Below are 22,503 nucleotides of genomic sequence, written 5' to 3'. Positions count from 1 at the left end.
CGGGGAAGGCAGGAGCGAAGCCGGGGACAGAGGCGAGGCAGACGCGGCACTCTGCAGCTCCCAGGCTTAGCTTGCTCAGGCGGTGCCTGGACCTACAGAAACAGCCCTGGCCAGATGGCCGTAGCGTGCTGACACCATCTAAGCAATCAGATATTTAGCTTCACTTGGTAGCGCCCTGCACATGCCTCTGAACTTCCCATTTCAGCTCAACCCTCTCCCAGCCTCCCCCCAGCCCCCAGCCTTGAGGATAGACAGAGCTGAAACAGCAGCATGACTGAAGATAAGGAAGCACAAGCCAATTTTCTTTTCGGGAACTGCTATAGTGATGAGGTGGGTTTGAGAAGCATGTAATCACTGCATCCTCTAAGCACCAGTAAGACACAGTCAATAGAAGCTAGGAGATTTTAATTAACTCCATGTTTGCCCCTAATCCTAAGACCTGGGAATTTAGAAAAAAATCAGAGAGGGGACAAAGACATATGTACAAAAATATTCATTGTCACAATTTATGATACTTAGAAACTGAAAACAATTTTCATGCCCAGAAACAGGGACTGGTTAAGTTCATTATTGTACCCATATACTGGAATATTAAAAAGCCATTAAAATGCTGTTTTGAAGAATAATCAGTGACAAAACTGCACACATTATCATTTTTAAAGCTACATTAAAAATGATGACAACAGCCAACATCTTTTGAGTATCTTGATATTTGTTCTGTTTCAGACAATGCGCCGAAAATTTATAAATGTTACCTCGTGTAATGCTCTCTGTCACCTCCTTAATAAGGCTCTATGCCATCTCCACTTTGCATTTGTAACACTAGTTTCAACTCCTTGGGAATAATATAGATCTGGGCATATATATATAACAAGCCAGTGAGGTGAGCCTCCCTTCCAGAAGGCATGAGGATTGAGAACTACTTTCGAGAACTCGTCCTGAGACAAGAAGTCAGGCTCACAGACTTCCGCCCATTAAGAAAGGTCTGGTCAGTGGAAGACGGGAGTAATTCAGTGGTTCCCCAGCTGGGCCTCCATTACACTCATTTCTGAGTTATATGGAATCAGGATAACTCTTTGAAAGGGGGCTGTAAGAGTGCTTTCATTAAAGTCCTGCACACCGTTAAGACACAGGCAGCACTGCCACAGCACCTGTTAAACGTGTACAATCCTGAGGTTTGGGGGAGGTATTATTTTTTCCTTACAACAAAACATAAAGCAACTTTGTCATCAATTGAAAGGGATCCAGTCTGCTGCTGAGCAGGAGACAGCAGTACCTGGAGGGCATGACTGTTCCCAGTGGCACAGGAGTGGTGCCAAGGATGCAGGAATGCCTGGAGAATTCCTGCGGAGTGGGAGAGGCAAGGGGAGTTTAATAAGCTCTCCCCTGAGGATTCTGAGGATAATTGCTGAAACTGAAATTCTGTATAAGCAGGTAGTAGTAAGAATGTGCAAAACTTGCATTATTATGTATTCAAACCATAGACTGATGGACAGAGGGCAATTGTGGGAGTGTGCACTTGTGTACAGATATGGAATTATGTATTCCTACACTATACATATATTTATAATGGGTATCTCTGCAGTGTTGGAATAAAAGTATTATGTTTTTCTTCTGCTTTCTGTATTTTCTAAATTTTCTGCAAAGACTATGTATTACTTTAATAATAAAGTAAATCAACATTTTACAAAGAAATAGAATAGTATAAGCATTCTTTTTTCTATCCAACCATTCTGTACATATTTGATCTTTTTTTAAATTATGTTTTATTATAGTTGAGATATGTACATATTCAATTTTCCAATTAGACCTAAACTTGATCCCACTTGAAGGAAAACACTGTGCTTGTTTGTGTCTCTGTATCATTCAAGTCTGTATGGTTATGTATGATGTATGGTCAAAACAGTTGATACTATCTTTGAATAATAATTATCAGTTTTTAACAAATTAATTATTCAAAGTGAGAAATACAGGCTATTTCCCATTGGAATTTTGGTGGTTTTTGTCTCAGAAAATATTCCCCCCCAGATAACAATGTTGTTCATGATGCTGAAATTCACTACCCAACCCATAAAAGCATAGGACAGCTTCAGTCCCATGTTACAGAAACTAAGCATCATGAGTACCTACACAGTGAGATTACCACATTTCCCAGCACCCACTGGGGCTTCTATGGTCTGGCCTAGGGGATTCAGCACCCCAAGTGGCCAAAGCTGGTATAGGAGGGGCACTGGTTTTACTGTGAGTTCGTGCAAAATCTGGACTTCTTTTTCCTTCCAATGTCATAAAAAGTGCACAAACTTTGCAGTCAAACTTACTTTGGCTCAAGTTAGGTCCTCCACTCACTAGTCTGTGTGACGATGGGTAAGATACTTCTCTGACCCTACTCTATAAAATGAGAATTTGAACACCTACATTGCAAGGTTTTTGTGAGGACCAAAAATAATACTATATTAAAGAGCTGAGTACAGTAATTGGCATACTAAAGGCACTTAATAAATAGTGGCAAAGATAATATGAATAATTATTTCATCAAATTATGGCAATTAATCAATAATTATAGTAATAGCACAACTTGCAACTTTCGTTTCAAATTATTGGTTACTTCCAACCACAGCCTCCCTTCTCCCTGACTCCCACAATAAATGGTACATTGTCACAGCTTCTCACCTACTTATTCATTTATTCACTCAGCAAATAATTGATGAGCAGTTTTATAATTTCCCTGAGGGTCTGAGCTGTAGATTTAACAATAATAGAGAAACCTAGTGGAGGATGTAGGAAGGCTCCTTCATATGTACCCTTCTTCTCCTTCCTCACAAGCTCTGGGATTCCAATTGTCTTCATGGTTTGAACCCTCCCAACCCCTCTAGTCTCAGCCCCAAAAGTTCCTCTCCCCTCTCTCACCTATGCCTCAGACACACCCAACTATTCTGCTCTCTCCTCTATCCTGCTGGGTCAGCTGGTTTCTGGATGCACGTCTCCAGAGGCACCAGTAGAGGGAACACTTGTATGACCGCTGAGCTTCCAGATCAGGTGGCAGCTGCTTACCTTAAAGCACAGGGAGCTCAGCTCTGTGCTCTGTGACGACCTAGATGGGTGGGATGGGGGGGTGGAGGTGGGAGGGAGGTCCAAGAGGGAGGGGATATAGGTATACATACAGCTGATTCACTTCATTGTACAACAGAAACTAACACAACCCTGTAAAACAATTATACTACAATAAATAAACAAACAAGGAGAAACACTTTCACTGTACTGGGATAGGTAAGGGGAAAAAAGGGTCCCATTATGAGAATGCAGGTCTGGGAATGAGATTTGGAGCAGAGGTATCAGCATGTCGTGGTACCTCCCCTTGACACTCCAGATATGAAGGCTGCCTTTTCTACAACTGGGGACTCTGTGCCATTTGGAAGCTAGGCCCCCCTCCCTTACAATGACTTGCCACATACCTGTGATCTGCTTGCAGTGGGTTTATCTCTCCTGTCCACTTCCTCGCACCCACCCAGCCCACCCCCCGGATCTCTCTACCTATCAACCTAACTGCTGTTTTAAAACATTTCCCCTAATTCTATTCATTCCTTTAGTTTTAAATTTTTTAATTTACCTTTTAAAATATTAGATCCTACTTTTAATCCTCAACACCATCAAGTTGTTTCCAGCTTTTCATTTCAATGATATTAATCTTTTATCTTCATTACATTTATTCACCCTTTCATTTAAAGCACATTCTAGTCTTCATATACTATCTTAAGTCTTAACATTTCAACTCTGTATTTTTCTTAATTGGATTTTAAATTCTTTTCCTTTGAACTTCTATTCTCTTTATTTCCTCTGTCTTATTCCATGACCTCATTTCTGCCATCTCTTTATAATCCTGCTGAATTTTGTCTTTCCCCTCCAGGAGCCCTTTCGCTTTTTTTTTTTTTCTTTTTTGTGTATATGTGGACTTATGCTATGATGATCAGTCAGAACTATATAGGGGTGAAAGCCATGGAGAGAACCCCTACCACTTCCCAGGAAATTGGAGAGCTTTGTCCAGCCCAGCCCTTGACTCCCAATATGTATCCTCCCAGAATATTCTAGAAATCTCTACATTAGCTATCTCTGTGTTATTGCTTTCTCCATACAGAAAACACAGTGAATTCACTAGAACACGGATGCTTCCTAATATTTCACACTGTTCATCATCTAGCCCTTACATGAAGATTTTCAAGTATTAAAAATTATCACCAGCATTATAACCCCTTGATTAGGGCACACTAACAGCTACATGTTGGTAGTTAAGTATATGTGCTTTGAGCCAGGTAGCCTGGGTACAAATTCCAGTTCAACAACTTATTTACCTGTTGCATGATCTCACTTCTTCTTGCCTTCTTAGCCTCAGTTTCCTCACAATTAAAATGGGGTAATAATATTATCTACCTCCTAAATCTGTGGTAAGGATTTGGTGAGATGACATACATAAAGGGTGCCTATCTATGCCAGAGAATTTCCTCAAGAGAAAGCAAAGCCCGAACTCTAAAAATAAAGTATTATCTTCTCACATCAGCCTGTGCTAAAGAAATAATGGCTAACTAAGTGTTACAGTGGTTTTTGGATGCTTACTGGAAAGCTTTACAGTCTAGTTTGTGATCAGCTCACCTTGGGAACTGAAGAAAGGACCTCAAGGGTCAGTTGGCTTATGAATTTTAAGTACTGTGATAAAACAGAATAAGTGACAACCTTGCGCTTGCTGACCACGGGAATGTGTTTATCCCCAAGGCAACAAAAACTTTGCCTCATTTGGCAAGATGATATTGTTGGACTAATAATATTTAGACTCTCCAAGAGCAAGTCTTAGAGTAAATAAATTAATTAGAAGTAAGCTACCAACCATTTCTAATGATCGGGGGGGAGAAGGAACTATGAGGACCAGGACCCGCTCTCTCCTGAGGACAGGATCAGGGGCACGTGAGGAGGGTGGGAGGAGTGGGTGGGCACTAAAGGGGAACTGCCCCACTGCCAGGAGGTGGAGGGCTTTTGATGCATTGTGTTGATTCAGGGTAACCAGCATGTATATATACATATAAACAAAGATCCTTACTTTTGCTTTTCGGTTTGTAATTCCTCCTCCTGAGCTCTGCACAAGTCCTCATTAAGGTTGACGACTTGGTCACAGGATAAATGTGGAGAAATGTAAGTTCCATCTACTTGCAGATCATCAAAGCAAGGCTTCCTGAAGGCATACGAGTCATCACAGCAGTGACCCACACCAGCATTGATAGGCTCTGCCTCGTGTCTTCTGCATAAAGCTCCAAGAATTAGCTTTGCCTTCCCCAGAAAAGAATTAAAATAAGAGCCATAAGGTTTGTGGTCATTAATATTTTTTTTTTATCCATAGAAAAATATTCTCAAATTCTAGTTTCCTGCTAATTTGGCCTGGATTTCACTGTCTGGGAAAGAGCAAGAGTGTCAGGTGAAACCTGGTTCTCAGCCTTGTCCTCCCTCTTCCTGTCATCCTCAAAGGTCAGTTCCCTTGGACCCGACCTCCCAATTCCTCCTCAGTGTGCAGTTTATAGACCAGTGTTGACTTGAGGCAGGAGTTTCTTATGCTCCATCAAATTCAAATCAAGTCTCAGGTCAACATGACTGCTAATTTGACCCAGATGCAAGACTGATGAATGCACTTCTAAAAAAGCTCAAATCCAATGTGTTTCTGTGTTTTATAACTGGACATCTGTAACTACCACAGAACTTGGTATATGATAAATCACCTATAAACACTTGTCGAATTAATGAAAAAGTGAATAAATGAATGGTGAAAGGAATCCCTGGATCTTATTTCAGTTGTCTCCTTCCATTTTCTTGTCTCCTTCTAGAACAGTCACCTTGCCTTGCTCCCAGGGTGTGTCTGATACTTATCCTGACGCTGTCTGCAAGGCTGCCTGTATTCCACTCTGAGTATAATGACCACACAAATTCCCTGTCACTTATGTATGTGGGGATGAAGTGACTGAAACCAGTGAGCATCTGCCGGGAGCCGTGTAGGAAGTGCCTTTGAGTCTCAGCACGGACGAGACCCATAGTGCCAAGCAAAGCTGGTACTGTCAGGTACAAATATGGAGAAGCAAAGCTCTCCTCTGCGTGGTTCCCCTTGTTCCCCCCTGCTTTTGCTTAAGGTGATTTTTATGGGATTGCTATTAGTGTTGGGAAATATTCCAGCTCCGATGGAGGGTTTAGGGAAAGACCCCAACTTAGGGTAAAGCCAAAAAGATTGTAACTACTCCGGCTCCTTTAATGGCTACACCTGAAATCCCCACTCCCAGGCCAGGGCGTTGGGTTCAGGGAAATACAATAGGAGCATTTGTGTGGCAAAAGCTTACTTTAGAAGACAAATTGAATGGGTTTTGGCCCTCCTGGGGAGTTAGAGATATGTTAGGAAACACTTGGGTATGGTGGCGGGGAGGTTTTATGGCCACAGGGGATGAAAGAGACTATAAGCGATAAGAAGATCATTTAACCTGTTTAACCTGCTGATGTAATCTGTTGATGTAAATTACTTTTGTTTTATGGCTTGTGTAAGAGATTTTTTGGCATGGGAATGAGGTTGTTAAGATTGAAAATGAGATTATTTTATAGTATAAATACTTTGGAATCGTGAAAAATAAATTTGTCAGATCCTTGCATCCTCTGAGGTGTCTTGTGCTCTGTCCACGCCGACTCCGTCTCCCCTTTGGGTGAAACCTGTCCAGCTGGGGCTGGTCCCCGGCAAGCATCAATATTTAATTTATGAATTTATTGAAGTAACCAAAGAGATCACTTAAAAACAAGGTTTTAGGAATATAAATCAAGAGTTCCCCAAGGAAGGCATGATTAGATAATAAAAATTTATAATAAAATAAAAGGAAGACAGAGCTGGATAATAAAACATTTTAAATCTGTAACCAAAACAACTATATTTTATCAGAAAAAAAAGACTAACTTAGTATAGAGGAGATGCTCTACCAAGAATATAGGACAAAGAAAGCTGTCACCAAACAAGAATTCAGTAGCGTTAAAATATACCACTTGAGAGAGACCTGGAGATGAGCATCCAGGTCCTAGAGTGATGTTCTCCATTGCTAGGAGGGAATAATTCATATCCCTGGAAGAAATATCTCTCAAGACCATCCCTGCCCTTCCTCTGATTCTCTTTGCATGAATACCCATATCCTAATTCAACTTCCCAAGTAATGTGATTCAGGGAAAAGTGTAGCCTAGTTATTAGACCCAATTATTCTTGACATTGGAAAGACATTTCTCACTGTAAATGAAACCTGATATTCTGTCTAATGAAGGTAACACTTGTAAGTTTGATGTAAGATAACAGAAAATATAAATATTTGGTCTTTGACCCTGGTTCCTGACACAAAGCTCCTGGTATGCTTATAAATTGCTAAATGATAAGGGCATTAGGAGCAGCTTTTGTTCTAATAAGATGACTCTGAGTGAGCTCCTGGATGGCTCCTGGATGGGGGCTGGTCTCCAGAAAGACCAAGACATGATTAGAAGCTTGGAATTTTTAGCCCCACCCCCATGCTCCAGAGAGGGGAAAGAGGCTGGAAATACAGTTAATAATTGGTCATGTCTATGTGAGGAAGCCTCCATAAAATCCCAAAAGTATGGGGTTCAGTGGGCTTTCAGGTGAGTGAACACATCCAAGCACTGAGAGGGTGAGACACCCCAGCTCCACAGGAAGCTTCTGCACTTGGAACCCTCCCAGCTCTCACCCTATGTATCTCTTATCTGGCTGTTCTTCTGCATCTTTTTCATATCCTTCAATAAACTGGTAACTGTGTTTTCCTGGGTTCTGTGAAGTGCTCTATAAAATTAATTGAACCCAAGGAGGGAGTTGTGGAAACCTCCGATTTATAGCTAATCAGTCAGAAGCACAGGTGACAACTTGGACTTGTGATTGGCATCTGAAGTCAGGTGGGAGCAGTCCTGTGGAACTGAGCCCTCAACCCGTAGGATCTGATGCTATCTCCAAGCAGATAGTGTTAGAATTGAGTTAAATTGTAGGATTCCCAGTGCTTGCTTTGGGGAAAAAAAAAAAACCCACACATCTTGTGTCAGAAGTGTTGTGAGTATGGTAATCGTGTGAGAGTAAAGGAGAAACACAAGAGGAAGCTGGGTGGTTTTTTCCTACACTTTTGATTAGTATGAGTTAGTCTAAAATCAGCAAAATCGCTTTTGTTGACTTGAAAATCCAGGGAATAGACCTTGGGATATGATCCAGGCAAAGGTCTGGTGAATCTGACATCCCCAGTTTTTGCAAAGTGATAGTCTTATTTATCCCTGCTGCTAATCAAAGACAATTGGCATGAACTGACCAGAAATAAATTCTCTTAAGGACAGAATTATTAGGTTCCATTGACAATTCATAGACGTGTCCACCAACGTGAGACTGATTGCTGGGGCTTGGAGTTCAGAACTTTTAACAACAGACAGACATGCAAGGATGCACTTACCGAGTTCTCCATGCAAACAAACTGTTGCTCATCATTCAGTGGGCAACATGTGGTGGCAGCAGCCGCCATGTTCTTCGTGAATATAACCAACTCCTGAGCAGATAGTTGTGGGGCTTTCTTAGTATAAAGGACTATGAGCCTGAAAGAATAATTTCCTCTTATTCCTGGCCATGGCTATGTGCCCAAAATGAAGAATTCTACAAAGTTTTCCTCAATATCTGACATTGTCTCTGATGTGGGATGAGCAAGTCATTAGATTGGGTTTAAGTCTATCCTTTTAGTTCTTGACCCAGTGGCTCAATGGCTTATTCAGTATACCTGGAATTCCCTTTCCACCTCACACATTGCTCCACTCTCATCCATCTTCTTTCTACTTATGAAGGATACTGTGATAGCTAATTTGGATGGCTGCAAAATCAGACTCATAGTAAACAGCTTCTGAAATAAATATATGCACAGGCCATTAAAGCATGTATGGTTGTCTACAACGTGTAGGAATAGAAGCTACATGATCAGGAAACATGTCCTACTCTCATGGTCTCACGCCTCTAGTGGAGGAGATAGAGGAGTACACTCAGTGTAATGAGAGGAATAGAGAATGCTATAGGTGCACATAGAACAACATCTAATCCCATCCCAGGGAGGTCAGGTAGGCTTCCTAGAGGAAATGACATGTGAGCTGAGATCTGACAATAACTAAAAATGAGCCAGGTGAAGGGGAATGAAAGTAAGAAGGGAGCACTTAGAAAGTCACTGATTGTGATTTTTTTCTTAATTAGGGGGGATTGGGAATTGGAGAGAGGAGAAGGAAGAAAGCTTAACTATAGAATCAGATTTACATTGTTTTTAAGATAATTATGGTTGCTATATAAAGAATGGATTGGAGGTGGGCAAGAGAAAAAGTGAGGGAAGAAAAGTCCATGCCAGTAATTCAAGTGATGGCCTGAACTAGGAGAGTGGTAGTGGGAACTGAGGGATATGGAGAGAGATTTTAATGAGAAAGACTCTGCAGAACTGAATTTGAGGACGAAATGTCAGAATCATTTATTGCATTTATATTATAATGGAGTTAGGGGAAGAATTTAGCTACAGCATCCAAGGAAATAGTCAACCTAATCCAGTGCTTCTTAAAGTGTGACCCCTGGATTGGCAGCATCCCCTGGGTACTTGTTAGAAGTACAAATTCTCATGCCCCACCCCAGATTTACTGAATCAGAAACTCTAGGGGTGGGCTGTGTTTAACAAGTCCTCCAAGTAATTTTGATGCACTCTAAAGTTTGAGAGTCACCGGTCTAATCCTTAAGCTAGACGTTAGCAATTAAATACAACAGTAAAAAAAAAAATAATAAGCCAAATATTCTAAAACAAGAATAATTTTTTTGGATCCATTATTCTGGACATTTAATTTAAGCTCAATATTATGGGACACTGTATCAAACTGCACTTTTCCCCAATACTCTGCTTCTTTTTTTTTTTTTTTGAGTAGAGTTCCCTGTGCTATACAGCAGGTTCTTATTAGTTACCTATTTTATATCTGTTTCAATTTTAAGATCATTTTATCAAAACACACACACACACTAAACTGTTTGGATTTTTATTGAAATAACATCCACAAACATGTAGTGCTCTCCACCTGGTTTTCTGCATTCGGTTGTATATATATTTTTTTGAATTTTTGAATTTTATTTTATTTATTTTTTTATACAGCAGGTTCTTATTAGTTATCCATTTTATACATATTAGTGTATATATGTGTGATGAATTGGGAGATTGGGATTGACATATATATATATACTCTGCTTCTTAATAGACTATTACAGTAAGATCTTAAAGATAACTGAAAATTGGCTTTTTTGTTTTTTTGATATCTTAATCTTTGAAATACAATGGGATTTACCAGGCTCTCTGCACACAAAGAGTTAACGTGTGCTCCCTCTGACTAAGGTGCCTATTTATCTCTACTCTTGATGGTGAAAATACTGTATTTGCTATATTGACCTGACTTGAAACTGATGAAGAAAACCTAGATTAGATCTCTGTTGCAGCCTTGACTCCAGATTGCATGCAAAGCCCCAAACTAAACGTCCAGGTGAAGGGTAGAGGGCTCCTGTGGGATTGCGGAAGGGCAGTCAGGGTCTGCCGGCTCCCTGACCTCTGGGCATTGATTGGAATCTGGAAACTGGCCTAAAAAGCAATGTAAAAGCACCCAAGGTTATGTGGACAACTGTCTTATCAAGACAAAGATAACTAGGTTAATTCTGAACTGAGTTTTTCCTTGGCCTCTGAGATTTTAAGGTTGAATATAGACTCTTAGCAACTCTCAGCAGCAGGAGTCAACAAAAACTCACGAACAACCACAAATTTGGACAATATCTTGGAAGCATACCTGTCATGGAAGTTACTATCTCCTAATTTCTCATGTAAATCACACTGATTCTTCACATGCTCATGGCTTTCACGAACCACTCTTTGAAACATCTCTTCCTGAAAAATAAAGATAATCAGTGTTTATCTATCGTTGCAACAATCTATCTTGAGGTAAGATTGCAAAACCATCTTCTGTAATAGTTTAATGTGACTGTTTTACTAAACCCAGGGTTTTATTTACTTAGTGAGTTTGGAAATGTTGAGAAAACACATTTTGCTGAAACAGGAATGGTCATGTACTTTGTGGAGAAAAAAGTGGGACAGCAAAGATTGATATTTAGTTTCCTGTGGTATGAACTCATTTATGGGCTTAAATGGCATATTTTACAAGCATAAAGCTAACCATTCATCAAGCCAAAAAGAGGTCCTTAAAAGTAATTTATAGATCTAAGTTTAATTGATCAGAATGTGTGTGTGTATGTGTGCATACTGGTTATTTTTAATAATACAGCATTTTTATGTAAACAGTACAGATATAGAGATATGGATGTAGGTATAGAAATACAGATACATATTAAGAAGTCATGGTTTAATAAAAACAAGTACCAGACTTGAACATAGTAAAGCACTCCACGAATACACGTTAAAGGGAATCACATGGAATTCTCAGAGCTAAATGAAAGTTCAAAGAATTCTTGAACAGTGCAAATAAAATTCCAGTGGGAAGATACGAGTGACCTTGCAGACTTAGCTCTTTGGTAGGAGCACTGGTTATCTTCTTAAGTAATCAGACCCAGTCCACCTGATCCTAATAAACAGTATTTGTTATAGTAAAAATTTTACCTGATTGGCAAACTGTTTGCCTGGATTTAACACTTAGCCTTGTCCTTACTGCCTGTGTGACATTGGACAAGTCACCTGAACCTTCTGAAACTCAAAACTCTCATCTACAAAATGTAGCTAGTACTTATGCCATTACCTATCTTACCAAGCTGTTGTGAGAATAAAATAGGACACTTGTTGCAAAGCTACTTTGTAAACTCTAAACATCCATGCTCCTATAAGGGGCTATTATCATAATGATGATTGTGGAGTCTACAGGTGATGCTATGAAAGGGTGCTAACCTACAAAAGACTAAGTCGCCTTCATTTAGCCTTCTCTCTGGGAACAGGAAGATGCTAGGTGTACCTGCTTGAGCTCAAACAGGACAAGAAATGCCTTCATCCTCCATCCCCACCCACTAATTAGCATAACAAAAGCCAGAACCACCTGGCTCCTGGTAAACTGTGGATAACAGATTGTCTGGTCAGAGAGTTGTAAGGCAACCGGCTTTTTCCATGTCAACTACACAACAGGAGCTGCTGACTGTGAACAGTATGATTTCTGGCCTGAGATAGGGACAGTTTCCAGGCCTGCTTGGTGAAAACCGTCAACCTTCCCCCACCCTAATAGGCTATGCTTTCATGCTACCTGCTACCATGCCAAGCAAACTTTAGAGAAGATTGCACAGAGTTGTTTTCATAAAACACAGAATCTATAAGGCAGTGACTCACACAGAAAGTTGCTGCTGTATAATGATGTGGCCTTTGGTTTAGACAGAAATCAAAGTTTTTGTGTAGTGCTTGCAATTAGAAAGAACATGCATAATCATCTTACAAAAGTACAGCACTACTAACAGCATTGGACTTTTCCCTATGTTTATAATCACTTATGAGAAACAGGTGTAAAAAAAGGAATTTACCCCATGACTATAGCATTCCAGAGGATTTTCTAATTTACAGCATTTTCCCAGTAAGTTTTGATATACTGTATCCACTCTTAAAATCACCGGAACTGCCAACTCTGGATGTCTTCTTGAATATTCATAAAGAAACCTGTAAGCACATGAAGAATATCAGAAAGTAAACACTAAATTCTGAAGCCATAGTTTTCTTTCAAAAGCCACCTATGACCATGACATTTATTCAATATTTTAACTGACTTTAGGTATTTGAAAATCTTGGGAGGCTGGCAGGGAAGTTTTATTGGCTAGATTTTGAGATAAGGAAACCAAATCAATAAAATTACGTGATTTTTCCAAAGTTACACAGTAGTGAGTGGCAGATTCAAACTTGAACCTAAAACATCCTGACAAGATTTAGTTCCTGGCTCAGGGTCTCTCCTTACTTTTACTAGAAATTCATTTCAAGTGTTTGGGTGAGAACATTTTCTTGATGACCTTTGAGGCTAGATTTTATAAATATTACAATTTTTTTGTAAGACTGTGCTGACTAGGTATTAAATAACCATCTTCCCCTGTTTCCCACATAAGCCTTCAAGCACCAGTTGTCCATAATCTGCACGTTCTTCTGGGTTACAAGAAAGAGAAATTTGGACTCTAGAATATTTTCAAAGGAATCATAGAATTGCAGAAGGGACATCTGAAGTGATCTTATCCAACTGCCTCAGTTTACAGTTGGAACCCAAAAGTCTGGGGAAATTAAGTGGCTTGAACTGCATTTCAAAGCTGATGCATGACCAAGCTAGACTGGAACTCAGGTCTCACAACTCATAGTCTAACGTAATTTCCACTAGGAAGTTGTGCCTATCGACTTTTTCAATACTAAATGCAAGTTTAGGGATAAGTGAGTTCAGGTAGTGACATTTACTTTTATAAGCCAGTGTCAAATGTAATTTCAGAAATATAGCTAAAGTCAATCTACAGAAAACTTTGAGGAAAATTCAAATTCTTACGTTTTGTTAGAATTTAGCTGCTCCAAATAATACTTCACAAAGTGACTTTGGAACTATTTCAATCACTCAGTAATGTTGTCTTAATATTATAATATATTGAAATCAGTTTGCTTTATGCCCCAAATAATTTGCACTTCTGATTGGACACCAGAGATGTTAGAACTCCATCTCTTTAATCTTGTAATGCCACACTATGGCTTTGAGAGTAGGTATTAAATTAATTAGAAGAGCTGGCCAGGCATACCAATCTGAAACCCTTACTTAGGGATGACTCTAAGTCCCTCAGAGCAAAGCCTGCACACACTTGACGCTCACTGTGTTTTTTAAAATTCGTATATTAGTTGTCAACATTTAAAAATCAAGAGACTTCCAACTTCTCTCAAAATGCAGTTGATCCAACGACCCAAAGCCTACATTCCCATATGGTTACAAGTAGCTAGAGCCAAATAGTAGCTGCAACCTTGGACTCCACAAGGCATCTCCTCTCAGCCATTTAACCATTCACTCACATCATTGGCTCGCCTCTGTCATCATTCAAGTTTGCAATCTCTCCCAAAGAATCCATAAATACAATATACCATTACTAAGATTTTACAAAAAGCCATATTACTCTTGTAGGAAGTCATCTTGTTTGTCAGTGAATTGTTTGCATACAAACTGGTCTTCTGTAAACCTGCTAAGTGGCAGGGATGAGAGATCAGGTTTGTCATTTTCTGAGTTGATAATGCATTCCCCTCGGAATGGTTCTGGCAGTTCACAGCATGGAGTGATCTTGCTGGATGGTGTAGCCTGTTTAGAGCAGGTATAGTTCATAAGCTGGCTCTATAAACATAAAAGAGCAGTAATTTTTGATGACTTCATTCTGAACTTATTTCTTTTTATTGTTATCAGTAGAAAACCAGAGAAAAACTTGGCATCTTATATTGCTTTTTCCATGGCAAACTGCGAGACCAAAAAAGGTCATTTATAGTGACTCATTCTACTAAGAAACCTTCTCTATTTGACTTTACTGAAGTGTCACAAGTTCTTCTAACATCTCTTACAGAACTTAAAGAGAGACAGACGGTATTATTGTTTTCAAGTTTAGCCCAACAAAATACAAATGAAGAGTTTTATTACTTGCTACTGTTGTTATCGTTCTGGGATCCCAGTTTAGAAAACATTTTGTCTCTGTCATTTTCTATATACATTACTGTAATATTACTATAAAACTTACATATTTACTTATATATACACATACAAAAATAAGTACATGTGTGTATGAACAAGCTAGTCTCTATACTTAAGGAGCTCACAATCTAGTTGGAGAGTCAAGTAGTTAAACAAGAATAATAATGCATTATAAAATAAATTGTTAGAGAAATGCACGTGTTATATTTTGGAAGAAAAAAGAGAGATTGGCAATCCAGACTGGATAAAGGTCAGAGTGAAGATCTTGAATGATTTGAATCTTGAAGGACAAATAGAAGTTAGTTGGAAACAAATGGAGAGGAAAAGCATACTAGAATTATCCATCTTTATATAAAAGAGTCTTAGATGTGAAGAACATGGCGTACATGGGAAATGGTATATAGGACATTTTGAGCTCATTGGGAAAATTTAGTTGAGATTAAGATTAAGGGATCAGGAGAGAAGAAGAATGTACTGAAGATCTAGATCTGAGAGTGGTAAATTGAAGCTGCATTGTGAGGTCAGGTTGAGACCGATAAGGGAGAGTGTGTACATTAGTTAAGTGACGAGCCTGCTCTCAGTGGCTTAATAGGATCCAGCCTGTTTCTTTCTCAATAAAGTCCTATTGAGAAGGGGAGGTGTATTGCCTCCGGGCAGTAGTTCTGAGAACCAGGCTGACAGAGGCCCTGTCATCTCCAACCTGTAGATTCTAACACTGACCTCAGATTGGGTGTTTTGGACAGGAGATTTTATAGGCCAGGCCTAGAAATGACATAAATCACTTCTGACTAGGCTCCACCTAGTTGTGAGACTGGAGTAAATGTCGTTTTCCAAGAACTCTGTCTTGGAAAAGAACAGTAAATTAAATAGTCTCTTTGCAAAACTAATTACTTAAAGGAGAAAACATATATACATGGGGGGGAAAGGAGGTATAACTACATAATTGATGTTTTTAGTTATCAAATAATAATATTGTCATGTAGAACTCTATATTTCTAAATGAGAAAGTGCTAATGAAGGAGATTTTTTTAAAGGAAAATGTATATTTTAAAACCTGACAAAAATAAGTACAGTTGATTCTCATTACTCACAGTAGTTATAAACACTGAATTCATGAATATTGAATCATCTACCCTAGAGGAAATACAGAACAAGTTTTCTGCAAGTCTCTGGCCACATTTTCGTCAACAGATCAAGACATAACCTTATTTTGTGTATGTTTCTGTTTAAAAACACCTTATTTAATATAGAGTAGCCCCCCCTTACCCACAGGGGTTACATTCCAAGACCCCCAGTCAATGCCTGAAACTGCAGATAGTACCAAATCTTATATATACTATGTTTTTTCCTGTACATACATACCTATGATAAAGTTTAATTTATAAATTAGGAACAGTAAGAGGTTAACAAAAATAACTTATAATAAAATAGAGCAATTATAACAATATACTGTAATAAAAGTTATGTGAATGTGGTCTCTCTCTCTCTCTCTCAAAATACCTTATTGTACAATTTTAATGCCTTTTCCACCTTAATTAAGCACTTATCATGCACTGTGGCCAAAACTTTGGCAGTTTGAGGTGTGACAGCAAAACTAACATGAATTTCTTTTTCCTTCTTCACAATTTCACAGATAAAAGATTTGTTCTTACCATTGATCTTAGCAACCTCAGCATATGATTTTTTTTTTCTCATTCCTATTAAGTTGAGAACTTCCACCTTTCCACTTCAAGGGTACACTTTATGGCTTCTCTTTGGCAGATCCAAATTGCCAGCATCACTACTCTTGTGCACTGGGGCCATTGTTAAGTAAAGTAAGGGTGACTTGAACACAAGCACTGTGATCCCAGGACAGCCAATCTGATAACCTATATGGCTGCTAAGTCACTAATCCCCGAGAAACGCTGGACAAAGGGATGATTCACGTCCCAGATGAGATGGCACAAGATGGCACAAGATTTCATCATGCTACTCAGAATGGTGCACAATTTAAAACTTGTGAATTGTTGATTTCTGGATTTTTCTGTTTAATATTTTCAGATGAAAGTTGACTGTGATTAACTGAAACCTCAGGAAGCAAAGGGGGCAATAAGGGGGACTCCTGCATATGGGTGATTTATTCACATTGAACTCATAGCCACCAGCACTGTTCCTCATGCATGAACAAAGCTTATCTAAAATACATATTCTAAAATAGAACTACCATACGACCCAGCAATCCCACTACTGGGCATATACCCTGAGAAAACTATAATTCAAAAAGAGTCATGTACCACAATGTTCATTGCAGCTCTATTTACAATAGCCAGGACATGGAAGCAACCTAAGTGTCCATCAACAGATGAATGGATAAAGAAGATGTGGCACATATATACAATGGAATATTACTCAGTCATAAAAAGAAACGAAACTGAGTTATTTGTAGTGAGGTGGATGGACCTAGAGATTGTCATACAGGGTGAAGTAAGTCAGAAAGAGAAAAATAAATACCGTATGCTAACACATACATATGGAATCTAAAAAAAAAAAAGGTTCTGAAGAACCTAGGGGCAGGACAAGAATAAAGATGCAGACATAGAGAATGGACTTGAGGACACAGGGAGGGGGAAAGGGTAAGCTGGGACGAGGTGAGAGAGTGGCATGGACTTATATATACTACCAAATGTAAAACAGATAGCTAGTGGGAAGCAGCCGTATAGCACAGGAAGATCAGCTCGGAGATTTGTGACCACCTAGAGGGGTGGGATAGGGAGGGTGGGAGGGAGACGCAAGAGGGAGGAGATATGGGGGTATATGTTTATGTATAGCTGATTCACTTTGTTATAAAGCAGAAACTAACACACCACTGTAAAGCAATTATACTCTAATAAAATAAAATACATATTCTTTCCACAAGGCACATCACAGCTTCTAGGAACACTAGACAACACTTCAGAACTATACTCGGGCCATTGTAAAGAGCTAACTCATCAACAAAAAGCACAGAAATGCAGAAAATGTGGCACTTAATAGACTGCAAAAAGAACACCTATTTACAGTATGAGAGCTACAACAAGAAGGCAGAGAGCATCACCTTGTTCTGTTCTAGCTGGAGCCATGCACATGTGGCAACTCAGATTTCCACTGCTCTGAGCATGCATAAATCTGGGAATGACCACAAAGTGCTGTGAGTATTGATTTGGGGGTCACAAATAAATTTTGGCATGTAGGTGAATTCTCAAGTATAGAATTCATGAATAATAAAGATTGACTAAAAAAATGTTTAAATAAATCCATAACAAAAGAAATGGAGAAGCTGTCACATCAGTTTGTATCTCCATCCCTCCTCCAGTTTCACAGACAAACCTGAAAACAGGTAAGTTACAGTGCTATTTAAGTTATTTCAGAGAATTCGAAAGGAAAAAAATTCTAATTCATCTTTTAGAAGTTATCATAACTGGATACCAAAACCTGATAAAATATGTGCCAAAAAAGAAAGTTCTAGATCCATTTCACATCTAAAGATAAATGCAAAATTGTGACATATATATATGGAGAGAGAGAGAGACACCATAGATATAGTAAAATGATATTGACTTGAGCAATGTAAAAATGGGTAAATATTAAGAAATCTTTTAATATAATTCTTCAATGGATAAGTCAAACAATAAAAATCAAATGATCATCCCAAGAAGACAAAAGAATATTTACTAATGTTCAGAATCCATCCTATTTAAGACAAAACAAGACAACCTCTAAAACAGAGTGAAACATCTCAACACATAAAAGTATCTTTGTCAAGCTAATAACTCTAAACCTGTTTCCTTTATAGTCTAGAATAAGAAAGGAATGCCAGAACTATCTGAAGTTACTTTATATTGCTTATTAATACTACCTAATACAATTAAATAACTGGAGATTGTTCTAGCATTCCTGTCATAGTATAGACAATAACAGGAGCTGTTCTAGAGTTACCAGTTTGGCATCGGTATTGTTTATGTGTTAAAGGATTTTAGAGATTTTTCTTTTGTTTTGTTTTAATACCTATGGATAGGTCCCAAAGTTCCCTGTAATTTTCACCTAATCGTCATGCAGATAGGATCCTGAGAGCCTATCCTAAAGAGCCAGCACGACTTCTAAGTGTATAGGATAGTATCGCTTCCAGTATGCGTTGAGATTCTTGCCATACGGGAAGTAATCCAAGAAGCAACTTTATATTGTCTATCTCCAGGATGGAATTGGCAGTAGCAGCCACCATCTTTCGGTCAAGCACTGACCAAACAATGGCCAACTGCGATGGCTGCCAAGGGAAAGCTATGGTCCGACCCCAACTCTCTGTTCCAGCAAAGTAGACATTTGAGGACTTAGAATCTTAGGGGTTCTACTGAGTGTTCGATTCAATGATTTTTCTATTTTAACTGATATTGTTACCCACATTCCTTAATCTATGTGTAATGGGGCAAAAATTGTTGGGGGTAAGGATTTCTGCCCATAAGAGTCATAGATTCCTCACTGAAATCATGATTGTAGTCTTTCTTTGTTTCTGTTTTATTTTTTATCATGATGAAAATTATTCAGTTTTCAAACTTGTAGAATGAATAGGAACATACTTGTAACTTGTGATTTACTAAAACGTTATCAGGATTTTAACAGCTACAATTTTTTTCCTTCTCTGGGATTTTGAGACTTTACATTTGGACGTGGGGCAGGTGAGTTCTATGCTGTCCATGCCCCAGCCCTTGCCCCTTGACGCCACATCTTTGCTTTTGGTGGTTTCTTCTTTCCTCCAGGCTGATAAGGCCTGAGGGTATAGTTTGCAATTCTAAGACTTCCTAGAGATTCAAAGATGAATGAAATACAATCTCAATTTGGAAGAAAATTAGCAGCCAGCTCTAAAAATTTAAGAATAAAAGAATAAAGTAGATAGAATGAGGAAGGAAGGAAGGAAAGAAGGAAAGGAGGAAGGAAGCAAGGAAGGGAGGAAAAGAAAGAAAAAAATTGTTTCATGAGAAGAGAAGAGAGACGAGGGGAGACACCATTCTGTTGGTAATATTGAGAAATGATAATTACTTTTTTAGATTCATCTATACCACCCTCACTTTTATTTAAAAAGTACAAGTATTTTAAAGAGTTTTAAGAAAAGAGAAAGTCTTACTCTGCCAAGCACACACCCTACTGTATTTCCTTCACAACAGATCTGATGCAGATTTTTAATATCCATGGCCAGTTTGGCAATTTCAGAAAAGTTAGCTTTAGGTTGTTTTTTAGTCAACAGAACCAATTCCCTGGAAAAAAAAAAAAGTACATTTTAAACAGTTTTTTGAATTCAATTCTTTCTAAAATTAGTTGTAGTTCATTGAGTAACCAAAAGAATAGAAACACAGTTGCAAATGTAGGATGAAGACAGTTGTATATTATAAGTGCTTTCTTTTTCTACAGTGATAGAACCCAGAGCCATACAAAGATGTAAATCACAAAATGAAAATTATTCACTTCATAATCGTGTAAATACAGTCATTTTCATCATTCAAATTATTGCTTAAAGTAGTTGAGTTGCTTAGATAGGTAATTTGGGAATTTATCTGACCTGACTTTCCAAATAAAATTCTTTATCAGAAAGATAATAATTGTAAGAGGTTTGGTTCTCCCTTGTCCCTCTCTGTTGACAACTGAAAAACATCCCTGATATTTTTCTAGAAATATGAAAAATGGGCTTGCCTTATAAGGAAAACTGAGCTTCCAGGCAGCCCACTGTTATCCTAAATTGGGGATGAAGGTGATATAAGGGAAGATGCATGTCTTCAGGGGTAAACTTGGGACAGAAACACAATCTGGGCCCAAGATACAGGCACACTGAGTAGCATCAAATTCTCCTCCCACCCCACACTCCTCTATCCCCACCTCAAAAAACACCACTCACTTTTTCTGTCCTACATGACATTAGAGCCAAAATATTTCTTATCTTCCAAGAGAAAAATACCTTTTGTCCTCCAGCCTTTACCATGAAGAACTACTAAGTGTGAGCATCTGAATGTACAGAAACTTTTGTGCACTGGAGAAGAGCCTAAAGGATTTGAGCTGATGAAAGAAGTTGATAGAGGAGATATCAACCCCACAGGAGATAGTGGGTAGAGAGGAGGACTGTGCAGTTTCAGGCACAGCCCAGTGTGCCCTATTGAACAGGCAAATAGCACACGTGTAGAGAAAGGAACCAGATTTGCACTGAGACATTAGCAAATGAAAGATAAATGATTTTTCAAATGAGTTTAATCAAAGAGGGTGATACAAAGCAACAAAGTCCACAAATCTAAATAGGTAACTTACACTGCTTTTGCTACTTTGTGGTTGAATTTAATCCCAATCTCACATAAGTGGTGATGCCTCAAAGATATTTCTCTAACGTATTTTCTGATGGGTTCTAGCTGTAATTAGAAAACCGTCTCATCAAAGAACTATGGTAACAACAGAAGAAGTTTATCTCATGGTTAGTAAAGAAGAGAGAAAAATAAACATCAAGTATCTCCTCAAAATTAGAAAGATTTTATTGTCTTATCTATGAGGCCAAATGTAAAAGCATAATTTGGTGAAGGTTCTGTTTTTTTGTTTTTTGTCTTTTATAAAATAGCATCTCACTTCCCCAGAGATTGTTTGTCCCAGAACTTAGACATTTGGCATATAAATGAGAACAAGAAAGTGGACAAACAAAAATCCAGGGAGCCACTAGAATAAATTTTGATAACGTCTTACAGTTGTATTTTGGTTTTATTCAAGTTACTAGCCCTGTCATCCTGAACATGTCTCCAAATGCTTATCTATGATATATGTTCCAGTTTTGCAATATATATTAATGGAGCCCCCCCCAAGAAAACATTTATATTCTTTAACCCAGAATTTTGACTTTTGACTTCTAATAAAAAGCACATGTATTTAGGTCTCTAACCAAAACTGTATATTCAATTTGATCACAACAATGTACAAAATAAAACCTGTGAATGAAAAAAATGAATAAAAGGAAATATACCAAAATTGGTATCTCTGTGTGATTGGAGAATAAACAACATTTTAAAATTTCAGAAAAGCTCTATATATTCACTTAAAACATTATATTGACCATATATTATTTTAACTTGGGGTAACAACACCTTACAATGCTTTTTTTTAAGAACAAGTTAGATAATGTATACAGAGGCAATATTCAAACCACAAATCTGGCACAACGATAATAAATTATACTTTATAATTAATTATAATATAATTATTATTTTTATTCTTATTTTGTTGTATTATACTCATTTGAAATCAAATACAAACAAGCTTATCCACTTCTTCACAAGAGAGTCTGTGAAGGCTTAACTCATAAACTGCATTCTCTGATCATAGATACAAGTTTTACATGATTGGCTATGCAATTTTCTCTGGGCAAGGAGTAATAACTTCTTGAAACAGACACCCTGGAGGCAGCAAGACTGTAAACATCACAAAGTGAGGGAGAGGAGAAAAGAACTCTTAGCTAACTTAAAAGCATCTGCTTATGCTTAGTATGTGGATGGACCTAGAGATTGTCATACTGAGTGAAATAAGTCAGACAGAGAAAGACAAATATCATATGATATTGCTTATATGTGGAATCTAAAAAAAAATAGTACAAATGAACTTATTTATAAAACAGACATAGAGTCACAGATGTAGAAAATAAACTTATGGTTACCAGGGGGAAATCGGGGTTGGGGGGTAGGGATAAATAGGGAGATTGGGATTGAC

At 38.3% G+C, this 22,503-nt stretch overlaps 1 protein-coding gene across 1 annotated transcript in view; it reads right to left on the bottom strand.

Annotated features, from left to right (window-relative positions):
• LOC115864404 (alpha-fetoprotein-like) overlaps nucleotides 1-22,503 on the bottom strand; it is a 38,745-nt gene that overhangs the window by 8,568 nt on the left and 7,674 nt on the right. The window contains exons 6-12 of the mRNA XM_030878078.2: nucleotides 21,067-21,164; nucleotides 19,898-20,027; nucleotides 14,204-14,415; nucleotides 12,602-12,734; nucleotides 10,879-10,976; nucleotides 8,493-8,631; nucleotides 5,087-5,313 (exon numbers count right to left, since the gene is read on the bottom strand). Of these exons, the coding sequence (XP_030733938.2) occupies nucleotides 5,087-5,313; nucleotides 8,493-8,631; nucleotides 10,879-10,976; nucleotides 12,602-12,734; nucleotides 14,204-14,415; nucleotides 19,898-20,027; nucleotides 21,067-21,164 (1,037 nt within the window). The remainder of the gene's footprint in view (nucleotides 1-5,086; nucleotides 5,314-8,492; nucleotides 8,632-10,878; nucleotides 10,977-12,601; nucleotides 12,735-14,203; nucleotides 14,416-19,897; nucleotides 20,028-21,066; nucleotides 21,165-22,503) is intronic.

The sequence above is a fragment of the Globicephala melas genome, chromosome 5, assembly GCF_963455315.2.
Source record: "Globicephala melas chromosome 5, mGloMel1.2, whole genome shotgun sequence".
In the NCBI taxonomy this organism is placed as follows: domain Eukaryota; kingdom Metazoa; phylum Chordata; class Mammalia; order Artiodactyla; family Delphinidae; genus Globicephala; species Globicephala melas.
This window is presented reverse-complemented; position numbering and strand designations above follow the sequence as displayed.